The following is a 12,292-nucleotide window of genomic DNA, read 5'->3' on the forward strand; positions in this document are numbered from 1 at the left end:
TATTTGCTTGTTCCATCATTCTATGAAATGTATTTAGAATATATTGACTAGATAGTATGTTGACTAGATAGTAGTGACCAGAAGTACGCATAGTAATGACTAAATGATAAAGAAATAATTATTTAAATGATGGATAAATAATAATATTGAATAAAGAACATAAATACACTAGAATATACTGAAAGTATGCATGTGACTTGGGGACAAACATCTACTTTGTATCTACATTATATGGACAGTATATACTGTATGTGCATAGTAGTAACACATTGCACATGTGGTATAAAAAGGTATATTGTATTGTATTGTATATTTAATTAATGAAAGGTTGTTTTAAATATATACGTCCCCATTATATTTAGTGGAGCACAGATCCATTATATTCACTTATCCCCGCCCATTGGGTGTCCAGCCCCGCTTATTTCTGACCCCCAGGTTGAGGTATACCAGCTTCCCAGTATGAACACTTGCTTTTTCAAATCATGTCCTAAAAAAGTTGTAAAAATGCACTAACAGCCGAATCCACTCTGTTTTGGTCCATCCCTGCAGGTCCACTCTGGAATACGTAACAGCAGGAAAACACACAGTGGTCAAAGTTGGTGGAAACATCCGATAAAGAATCATTAGAAGACATTTTGATGACAAACCACAGTCCAAGTCCAAGTACAGACAGATGTGCTTTATTAGCTCCAGCTCCTCTCCAGCTTAGTGAGCCGGGAAGGCCGTCACAGTGGACCTTTTCATTGGCCGGTATCAGCCACTGCGATTTTACTTCACGTCATTTTTTTTTCTCTCTCCGATGCAAGTTTACAGTATGTCTGCTACTTCCAGGGCAACGCCAAATCAGTGGAGTAAAAAAAAAATACAGCAAGTACTTTATTCTCAAATGTGTATTTTTCTACGATCACCAGGTCTGCGAGCCAACACAAGATAAATAGTGACAGATGGTTTCCATCGCAACACAGGAATTACAAGCCTTCATATTCAAGATTTTCAGTATTCCGTTTCTGGTGTCTGGTGGTTACCACGGGGGAATCCTGCAGCAAGTGCTGTAGAAGGAAGTACCAGAAAACAGCAGAGACAGCAATTCTGATACAAATGTCCGTCTCTCTTTGTGACGTTAAAAAATGTTCTAAAAGGTTCAAAACGTTTTCTGAGATGGCAGTCGGAAGATCAACCGTGCAGGTGTTAACGGGTAGTGACGAAACAGCTGAAGACGCTCCTGAGAGCACGGCTGGATTAATCCACCACCCTACAGGACCCACTTTAAGGCCCGAATCCTTTGACATTGTGCCTTCGTGGTTCTTATTCCCAATTTATTTGCAAATCGCACAAATGACCACAAAAGCGGACTGCTGGTGTGAAAAGATACGGGACGTTCCTGGGCTACATTTGATTGAGAAGTTTGGCGTCATAACGGCAGCCGAACTGCTGTCGCTGCTATTTCAGTCACATACTGTATCAACAAGCACATTTACTATTGTGTAGTAACACAGAGTCAATCGACCCTGGTGAGACCACGTGTGCAGACCACGTGTGCAGCGTGTCAAGCCAGAGAAAACACGGACGCGGCGCAAATGTTCCTCACGTCGGCAATAAGTTAGTCAAACATTGCGTATTTTCTTCATATTGTGTAGTCCTGCTAAGAGCGAACAGCGGGCCTTGACTGGAAAACATAAAAGAAGGAAATCAATTCAGTCAGAGGGGCCAGGACGGGGGGGCCAGGACGGGGGGGGGGGGGGGGGGGGGGGGCTCGTGGGGAAAAGCCCGAGCAAAATCGGTTCAGAGTGACGAGTCCAGCCCATCAGTCGACTCGACCGCACTGGATTGTTTTTCATTTCTTGACACAGAACCAGCACACGTGGCATTCTGATTTCCCCTCATTTTACATTCAAATCCAACATTTGTCTGAGAGTGTCATGAACTATGATTATGATATATAAAATATATATTTTATCCTGTCCTTTTATCCTTATTGAGATATATGTGTTTGTGCATGTGTGTGTGTGTGTGTGCTCTGCTGCATATACTATATATTTTAATTAAAAAAAAAAATCGAAGTGAATTAAATTGAACTTGGGCTTTAGTGTGTGCAACCAGTAGGAACTACATCAGCAAACCTGTCGTCTTGTCTTCCTGAAAGCCTGCGCCACGGCTCTCTCACTCAACCTGTCCTCGTCCATTGACCCTGGAACCTGGGACCCGTGGCGGCCTGGAACTGAGAGAGCTGCTTTTGATTACGAGTCCAAACTCAGAATTCGGCTATTTCTGACCCTAAAATGTCCCTTTAAAGCCAAACGACCACGGCTGCTGCGCACACACATCACAATAGATAGACAAATCAATCAGCGTACTGATATAGTAACTGTGGATGGTTCAACCTACAATTAGTCTCGGGTTTCAGGCACGCAGCGAATGAAGTGTTTCTCGTGCTTGACCTTTGACCTCTGGCCATTAACAAACACAGCTCGTTTTGACCCATGATTTTGCCTCCTAAGGCGACGTGTCCACTCCTGCTGCCGTCGGTCTCACCCACAATGGGACTGCAATTCCACTGTCAATAGTCTGTAGTGTAAAGTGAAAGTGCTCGGGCAACACGTGAACATGCAACAGCAACAAGTGTCCAGCAGCAGGAGATGTTTCATACAGTATGTCTATTAGTGTGCGCCTCCTTTCGCGCGTCTCCTCGGCTGTAAGTCAGTGTCCACTCTGGTAAGGAGTGTTCCCAAGAAGCTTCCCATGCGCTGTCCCCTGGACATCTATGCAACGTGCTTCAGAAAATCGCTGTGTTCTATTGCAACCAAACACAATCAGCCGGTCAACTCAGTATCTGTCTTGGTCTCGGCTGTGGATGTCCCTGGTCCATTTGATCATAGTCTCCGGAGATCGATAGAGGAAGATCAGTTTGGAGTAAAGTTCCTCTTCCAGCTCAAGCTCTCCTGTCTCACGCACCTAAAAAAAAAACACACACACACAGAAACTTTAGTTTGTGGAAGAGGATTACAAAGAAATTTGTCTTCCCAGGACACTTCCAGGACACATGCGTGTTAACATGCACACACGGCACACTCACCAGGAAGATGTCGGTGCACAGCTTGAGGATGCGGTCCACACAGGGCAGCTCCTCAAACATGATGGAGTGGGAGATCTCACTGAAGAAGCCGCGCACGAACTTCCCGATGACCAAGACCACAGACACATACAGACCCATGATCCTGGAAGGAGAGAACAGAAAAGAAAAGAAAAGAAAAAGGAAGGTTTACATTCAAGAAGGGTAGAACACACACACAAAAAAACAAAAACACATCACAGTATTTTCCAATCTCCCTAACCATAAACAAAAGGTACAACGTACAACATAACTTAATCATGCTGCAGTTGCCGTGCATATTTGACAAATATCGTCAGTGAGCGTCACGGCACCGTCATAGGTTGTAAATGTAGCAGAACTGGGAAATCAGTGACGGAGGGTTTGAAATCCATGAAACAGCTCATGTGCTGAAAACGTTAAAACTAACAGATTCCCAACAAAACCTGCTCTGAACCTATTTATAGCCGGCCTGCCACTTGTACTCACCTGTGTCAAAAGACGGCGCTAAAAACAGACAAAATGACGATAAATTTGAGGTTCGACACGAGCCGTCAAACCATTCTTCCAGCTGTTTTGACAACAGGCTAGTCTGCCCGTTCAGAAACATCAAGCACACGACTAGAAATGAGCATAACAGGCCCCCTTTAAGTATGTATACATCCAACCCACGTGCATGGTGTTTGCGAGTGTATGTTCCTTACCCATATCCAGCCAGGAAGCCCAGACTGGGTGGACTGACTTTGTCATTGAATATGACCATGGGTAGAACCCCGCATGAGGAGGGGGCACAGCCTGCGATGGCAATGTCCCACCACTCCTGATTCCCGCTGCCGTAAAGCGACCTGTCACTCTTCAGGGACAGGGTTATATTCAGGTAACCGTCTTCATTACCTACAAAAAAAACAATCAGCTGTGTTAACGGACACTCGGAGGTGTGAGTAACAAACACAGACGCTAATATCTAGTATTTAGTATTTATCCTTCCGCGAACAGGCCCTTTACCAGCACTGCGGTATTATCGTTGTAAGACAACAAGTGCTCTGCGACACCAGGTTGGTCGAATTAATCCAGGAAGAGAAGAGACTCAAAGACACTGCAAGAACCAATGTAATGACATGTCCATTCCCTGTATGTGAAAACCGACCTGGCAATAAAGCTGATTCCGCTTTTAATGTTACCCAGTGACCTTATGTTTCCTTATGGGAGTCTTGTTTGTTCCTTCTGACTTGATATTGGTGCTGTTGCCCTGTACAGACGATCTAGTCTGATCCTGGAAATGGTTTTGTCCCGCTTTAAAAAACATTTGATCTCATATTGTTTCGACGTTAACAGTGCCTCAACGAACTCTGACCTTTATCTAGTTGACTGACTGGTTTGGCCTCAGCTCCGTTAGGGGCGCGGATGTAGCTCGGGAACATATTAGGAACATGCCTGGGAAAGAGACAAGACACCATCTGTAAGATACAACCTTATGTGTTACGTAAAAAATCCAACACCTCCAGAGAGTAAACCTACACAGGCTCAGTGCGATTGCCGACCAGCAGTGAGGCCAGATCTGCTCTGACTGGGTTCCCAGGTTCCAGGTCTATGGAGTGTTTGTCAAAGGTGTGTTCCACCGTCCCGCCTTTACCCAGGTCCCTGTGAGAGACGGAGACATTCAGAGAGAGAGACAGACAGGTGCAATCCGCTTTTAGAGGTGAGAGCATTCGAAGGTGCATCACATATACCCAGTCATATCACTGACACAGCAGAGGAGCTGTGTGACGGACAGGAAAACAAATACTTCAATGTAAACGCTATCATAATTAACAGCTATCCATTATCTCACGCCACACTTTGTCCTTTCACTTGCACTCATATGTACAATGGTTTGTATGAGATACAGCCTATTTTAAGTCATGTTGTCAACTAATTTAAAAAACGTCTCACATCCTCTCCGTGATGTGCTGGTCAGGCATAAGAGCAGCTTCACCCCCCCCCCCCGTATTTCTGATTCATAATGCATAATGCACTATAGCATAATGCCATTTTGTAAGACGGAGAGCAAAGGCTTTACCTCTGGAAATTCCAGGCCAGACGCAGTGTTAGGTCGACCGGACTTCCAAGTAGTTCTTTAATGACTTCCTGTCTGCTGGGGGGGCTGATCCTCCATACTGATCCTGAACTGCCTTCGATCATGGCCGTCACAATGTCCTCGTAACTGTAGAGAGTGATGAACTGCATGGCTACCTAGACACACATGCACACAAAAGGATGCTTAAAAAGAGGCAGCAACTCAAGTAGACACACACACACACACACACACACACACACACACACACACACACACACAGACTCACACACTATTAATGACCCGCAATATGCTAGAAGAGTCTATGTTTACGCCAACTACTTTGAACCTTGAAGGTTCCAGCAGAAACAGTCCCTATTCCCATAGACAATGTGAGAGCCTGAGTATTCGACAACGTTACAAGTGAGCATGTGCGAGATCCGGGCATGCTGAAAACAAATCCTGTAGTGCCAATTATTCATGAGGAAATGTGATTTCAACTAATATTTTGGAGGATCGGCCTACACTCGGCAAAGAAGTTTCCTGTTTTTTGTTGTACAGGTGGCAACAACGACATGTGAGATAAAGAGGAGAGCCAGCAAGAACCGCCATCTTTAAGTCACTTTCACTTCAGTTATTGAGAAGGAAACAGGATTCCGCAAAAACGATGGCGAACCGAGAGAAGGCACAGCGGAAAGTAATCTTCAAGTGTTTGGCCCGACTGAAAAAAACAGGAAAAGGGGAAATTGTCCACGTTTTTTTTTTTCTTCAAGGAGCTATTCAAAAGAAACACTCACAGCTGGAACCAGACACGCGTTTACATTTATTCATTCAAGGAGAAGCATTCGAGCAACACTCGACACAGTCCACATTCCACCACCGGACGCCAGACGCCCCCAAGGCTGCAGGTGCGTGACGTAAGAAATAAGTGCATTTTTTTTTTGTTTGAGAAATAAGAATGGCGAGAGACTAAGTACTTGTTCCAATCGGCATTTGGGAGCCAGAAAGGCGTGACAGTGGTCACGGCCAGAGATGACCGCCATTTCACAGGATGACAGAACTGAAATCCACTGGCCCACAGAGCCAGCCAGAACTCTAAAGCGCCGGCCTGATAATTGTTTATACTTACTACAAGCACTCCAGACAGCAGGGAAGACGAAGTAGCAGTGCATAAATAACATAAATCAAACAAAAAAAAAAATCACCAACGTACCGCGTTGTCTCCAAATGTTTTGGTGAGATTCTCATATTCAGCCTCCGTGAAGGGCTGGATGGACTGCTGCTGCACACTCATGGTGAACAGGGGCTAGACATGCCCACAGGAGACAAAAAAATAAATACACTCGTGAATTATGCGCATTTGATGAACTGTGCCGTGCTGTGCGTTTGTGATTCACATTCATACCTACGTTCCATGTGGCTGTACTGCACGTGGACTGCGAAGATCCATTGCTACTTAATTGATTTCCGCCTATGAATAAAATGAATCTTTGCGTACTGAAACCTGGGATGTTCCTGGCAGAGGGCTCTGACGATAATCTAGGATCTACAGGGATTTCCCACCTTCCACCTTCACGGCAACACCCTCAAAACCATAGACTTAAAGACACAACTTAAAACTTAAAAATATGCCCTGTATACTGTCAGTATGTCTGTTAATTTAACACACTGCAGATACGATATAAACATTAAAAAGCTAATCAGCATTTACTCCATTTGTCTAAGCAATTTTATCAATACCCGGAAAGCAGTTTTGGAAGTTCTGTTGTCAAATTATATTAAATGCAGCTACTCTGCCAAAAGCTGAAGAGCAGTCACCACCTTTAAAAGCTGTATTCTTTTTTTCTTTTTTTTTTCCTATTTTAGGAGACAGCGGAACAGGCGGCTGCGTGAAATGTCGATTACCTCATATCCTCCCAGCTTGACAGTCACGGTGACGTCGATGGGGTGGTTGACCACACCCACCACTGATCTGACCAATGAAATGAAGAGAAGGGGAAACCAGATGATGCAGATCAAGAAGAAGATGATGAGTCCGCCCATGCCATATTTCACTATCTTCTTCTTCTTCTGCCCTTTAGGTTGCGGGTATTTCTGAGGGCAGAAAATCATTTATTTTTAGAGTGTGTGGTGGTTAATGAATCACTTACACTCTACACTCATATCTGCAACCTGTGGGTCTTTTTTTTTTTCCTGCTTTCACATGTACTTGATTGCGTACTGGGCTGTGAGCGCTAAAACACTTCTGATTTTTACCAAATGTGTCCGACTGCAAGCACAGCACCGTATTCAATGCCACCCTGGAAACGTCGACTAAAAACAAACTGCTCCAATGAGTTTTTCATTTCCAGACACGGTCCATCAGCGCTTCAGGCTGACCGTACAAGTGTCACATGACAGGAAAACAGGAAAACACACCCTATATGAAGTTGTCAGTCATATAGGGTTTCAGTTGAAGTGAATGAGTGGAATTTCCAGAGGAGAATTCATATTTGTTTACACTACTCAAGCAAAAAACATGTCAAAACGTGTTCAATTTTTAATAATGAAAGATTCCATTTTAATCAAGCCACCCCCCATACACTTCATACCTTCTCTGTCTCACGGCTGCATTTAATGATGAAGATGTTGGCGTAAATGTCCTCCACGCACATCCAGTTCGACAGAGACAGAGTGGTGTCAGTCCAAACCCAGTCCATCACGGCTCGCAGCTCCACCAGGAACGGCACCAGACGAAACCTACGCACAGACACGCAGCATCCATATCGTACAGTTTTCCTTCGATACACACGCCGTAATAAACTGAAAACACATCGCAAACAGCTGCAGCTGACTGTGTGCGCTGTGTCCGTACCCTTGGAAGAGAAACAGGTTGAGGTGGTTGTATTTCTTGGTGAGGAAGTTGCCGAGGATTCGAGTGGGGTATCCACAGCGGATCTGGTAGGCCGACAGGCCGAAGTAAATACACTTGACGAAGTACCAGAGCTGAGCCACAAAGTTCTGATTGAACTTCCTACACAGAGAGACAGAGAGACGAGGACGGATTACAGCTTGTTTCATTTCATATGCAGCGATATTCTGAGGACTCAACTCATGTGGCATCAGAGGGACGCATTTTTTTCCTCTAATATATCAAGTCACTCTCAATTCAGTTTCATTTATGTACTTATCTCAGGGCACGTGATCATTTAGTTTGACTTCACCTTTCAGTGACAGCAGGCAGGATGAAGAACATCCACAGGTGGATCCCAAACACGAGGATCACCTTAAGGGAAGGAATGAATGTAAGTAATGAGGAGCAAGGCAACTCTGAACATGTCATCCTAACAAATACTGCAGGCCACTTGGGTCGGCATTGGTGGTGCAGCGGTTCGCACTGTCACATGGGAGGCAGAGCAGGGTAGAGCGGGTTGGGGGATGCTCCTTACGGAGGCCAGCACCTTGCATGGTGTGTGAAAGGGTGAATGGGACCAATCTGTAAAGTGCTTTGGGAACCTTTGAGGTTGAAAAGCCATTTACTCTGGGTCCAGACGTCACCTAGTTTTCACCTGTAACACAACTGACAGCCACGGTCCTCCACCTCCTGACTTCTTCTTCTTCAAAAAAAAAACATGACGGAACTGGACATGAACGCTAACGATCTGAACTAGAAGAACAGAACTGAACCTGGAAGATGAGCTTTCCCAAGACGGCCTTGCGCAGGTACAAGGCTCTGTCGATGATCATGGTGCTGAACTGGATGAGCAGCATCACCAGGAAGGCCTCGGGAACCTGGTCCTCCGACAGGGTGGAGGCTATGTCAGCTGCGGCGCTGTGTTTCTGAAGGAGAGAGAGAGAGGGTTAATATATGAAATGTCTTTTGATATGTGCACATTATGATTGAAGGTGACGCTGCCGCTACCTTTGAGAACAAACATGACTTCAAACGATTTGCTGTACCTGCCATGCCGTCCGCCATATCCCTGTGACAGTGCACCTGTTGTTTTTATAAATGTAGGTTCGACAAGAAGGAAAATAACACTGCCTCCTTGATGACGCAGAGCGGCAAGATGCACGTCCACGGCCGGCGGCAGCCTGACAATTTGGCTTTTAAAGCTAAATTCATGCTTGAGGACATGCTGACCCGCGTGTTTTCCGCGCTGTTTTGCAACAAAGTGGTCTGTCTATGAACAAGTTTCTGACTTGTCGACTACAAAAAGCACAATAACAAAAACCTAGAAACAATCATTAAAAAGCAGTCACAAAACCTGCTGTATAACGTCACGGCACAGTCAGAAAAAAAAACAACATTTTCCAATAATCAAAGCACAATCTGGACAATCTGCGTGGGCTTAGACAGGAACGCAAATTTATATTTTAATCACAAAATTCGATTTCATCCCATTGCGGTTTCTGATTTCATTGATGTAAATCCTTGATAGTTGGGTGAATAATTTTTAAAATGGCAACCCTCCACCCTTCCATCCATCGCTCACCCCAAACGCCCAAAAGCCAAAGACGATGATGATGAAGTCGATGACATCAGTCAGGAACATGAGCGCGTAGACGTCAGTGGCAGCCCGGTACTCGGCGTGGAGAATGCCCATGAAGAAACCCTGAGCTGGCCTGTAAACACTCTGGGCACTGCAGAGGAAAACAGAACGGCATGCATTAAACCACTGCATCAGTGGTGGACACTGAGTAATACATTGACATCACAACCCTCTGGACCCTCCTCACCCAGAGACCAACGCATGTTTCATCTTCTGTCCCACAGCCAGCAGTCTCTGACCGGCTGCCTCTCTCCTCCCGCCTTTCTGCTTCTTCTTCTTCTTCGCCGGCTCTTCGCGGGGCTCTTCCGTCTCAGCTGTGGGCTCCACTGGAACAGTCAGAACCACACCCAAGGAGGGATTCAAACACAATCAGCACCACAGAGGAATTAAAAAGATGAAGATGAAATGCTTTTCCTGTGAAAACGTGGGTTTCTCTTTTGGTCCAAATGACGCATCAGCGTCAGAGACCAAGATAAACAGATAGCGTTGGCGTTTGGAACAGCAAATACAGTCAGTTGTGAAATGGCAGCATGTGTGTGTTGTCCAGGAATCCTGCCTGCCAACAGCAGCAAATACTTCAGACTTCAGGCTGCCTCATCCCTGTCTCACTCTCTCCTATTAGTCTTTCTCCATTTAGATGGGACACTCTGGACAACACAGTGAGCAACCATGAAAAGAGGAGGAAGCTGTCACAGTTTGCCTCTCAGTCTCGCTCCTCGACCTAGAACTGGAAGTCGGGACTCGGGTCCGCCATCTTGCCAGCCATCTCAAAGCTCTGTTCTCACTGACCCTCATCAGCCCTCTACCACCTTCAGTCACCCGAACCGGCCTGCCTAACCACCTTTCCGGTAAGCTCCTTTAATTGGGTCAGAAGGTTGCACAATACCGGGTCCGTGGATGCGATACACCTTAATGGAATGCAGCCACAGAGTTAGTTGCGTAACACATCTACCACCATCACAGTCCACACATAATGAAGCCACAAACCTTTGCTGAGCTGTTGTTTGGGTTGTCTAGGTTTCTTGCGGAAGCGGATACCGCTGCTTTTCTTTGGGACTTCCACTATAACCTGCTCGTTGTCCCCCTCCATCTTCTCCTCCTCCTCCGTCGGACTGCTAGGAGGATTCAACATGTCCTCCACCCCAGGCGAAGTTTCCTGTCCGTCTTTTGACCCCGCGGGTGCCGGTTCTGCTGCAGGAGGTTGTGGGGTAGCAGCAGCAGAGCTGGTACTTGGTTCAACAGAGTCCACATTATCCTACAATGATAAACAATAGATTTAGGGAAAGTAGTCTAATATCTTTTTTAAAAAATAAGTCTGCTGATGCTCTCACATGATGTCACTGCTTTGATGAATAGCCAAGGACGCATTCTTTAAAAGTGGTTATCGACAGGGCAGTGACCAATAGCAACTCATTTGCACCGACCTTTTCAAGTTGGTCCAGTTCCTCCTCCTCTTCTCCTCCCTCCTTCCTGCTTACATTTTCATCTCCCTCTCTAGTTTTTCCTTCATCCATACAACCTTCTGGTGAGGGGGTCTGCTCCTCCAGGGGGCCCTCGTGGTCCCACAGGCCATAACGCTGTGTACACACACACACAGAAAAAATGCAAACGTGAGGCTGAGGTTACGCTGGCTGTATCTTGCTCTTTATTGGATTTGGGGAGGTCTCCGTCCATTCCAATCTTCCCTGCCCACCCGTTTCCTCTTTTCCTTATCAACCCTGCAGCATTTAACCAGCCCATTACCACTCACTCTTTGCTCACTCAAAGTTGACTTTGTTGCTTCTTGTCATTGCTTTCGAGCCTCTGATACCTGTACCCACCTGGAGCCTTGCTACCTTTTAACCTGTGCCTGCCTGCCTGCCAGCATCACAATATGGAATCGTAAGGGTGCATTGATGAGGTGGTTTCACTGGTCAATTCTAAAGTTTTATCCACTTAGTGGTTTCATGTGTTTCCCCAAATGAATACAGCTGGCCATCAGTCACTGCGTCATCCGTGGCCATTTACTGCTGTGAAACTACAGGCCTTAGTCTTAGTCTTTTTTTACTGCTACGGTGCTGAGTTTGCCTGACATTAGGGTTGCTTAGTGCATCACATCGGCCATCGACCACTGAGCCCTCCACCTCGCACACAGGACCGGGTGAGTAGGTGAGGATGGGCTGTGAATGGGCTAAAATGTGCACAAAATAGAAATAGTTATTAATATCCAACACACATATGAAAACTATCGCCCAGCCCTGTCTGATATTGTGTATGTAGCCATGAAAACTTGGGGAAACATTGGGGGAAACATAAATAAAGGCAGCCAGAGATGTTTGACGTTAGTTAGGTTCAGCTGATGATAAAATATGAAACATCATTAAATGAGATGAAAAGCCTGCTTTCTGTCTGAGAGCAAGGAACGGAATATTAGATCTGCTCCCCACGGCCATCAAACTCAACACTGGAATTCAAAGGGCCTACTTAAATGATGTGCATTGGCTGCACCTAAAGTCAGCGCATTCTGTCGCCCAGATTGTAATTGTTAGTGCTAAAAAGTCTAACTGTAAAATGTGCTTTATTTTGAAAGGTGGCCAATTATACCCTTGCTGCTTTCACCCCTGTACCATAACTTTAAAG

General features: G+C 45.5%; 1 protein-coding gene across 1 annotated transcript in view; it reads right to left on the reverse strand.

Annotated features, from left to right (window-relative positions):
• Nucleotides 1-664: 664 nt before the first annotated feature.
• The window catches only part of piezo1 (piezo type mechanosensitive ion channel component 1 (Er blood group)), a 77,073-nt gene continuing 65,445 nt past the window's right edge, over nt 665-12,292 (reverse strand). The window contains exons 39-54 of the mRNA XM_070916564.1: nt 11,098-11,250; nt 10,661-10,928; nt 9,861-9,999; nt 9,617-9,764; nt 8,808-8,960; nt 8,345-8,406; nt 7,996-8,154; nt 7,733-7,880; nt 7,047-7,235; nt 6,355-6,447; nt 5,148-5,320; nt 4,607-4,729; nt 4,443-4,522; nt 3,793-3,982; nt 3,074-3,215; nt 665-2,952 (exon numbers count right to left, since the gene is read on the reverse strand). Of these exons, the coding sequence (XP_070772665.1) occupies nt 2,824-2,952; nt 3,074-3,215; nt 3,793-3,982; nt 4,443-4,522; nt 4,607-4,729; nt 5,148-5,320; nt 6,355-6,447; nt 7,047-7,235; nt 7,733-7,880; nt 7,996-8,154; nt 8,345-8,406; nt 8,808-8,960; nt 9,617-9,764; nt 9,861-9,999; nt 10,661-10,928; nt 11,098-11,250 (2,349 nt within the window). The 3' untranslated portion in view covers nt 665-2,823. The remainder of the gene's footprint in view (nt 2,953-3,073; nt 3,216-3,792; nt 3,983-4,442; nt 4,523-4,606; nt 4,730-5,147; nt 5,321-6,354; nt 6,448-7,046; nt 7,236-7,732; nt 7,881-7,995; nt 8,155-8,344; nt 8,407-8,807; nt 8,961-9,616; nt 9,765-9,860; nt 10,000-10,660; nt 10,929-11,097; nt 11,251-12,292) is intronic.

This window comes from Enoplosus armatus, chromosome 12 (genome assembly GCF_043641665.1).
Source record: "Enoplosus armatus isolate fEnoArm2 chromosome 12, fEnoArm2.hap1, whole genome shotgun sequence".
NCBI lineage: Eukaryota > Metazoa > Chordata > Actinopteri > Centrarchiformes > Enoplosidae > Enoplosus > Enoplosus armatus.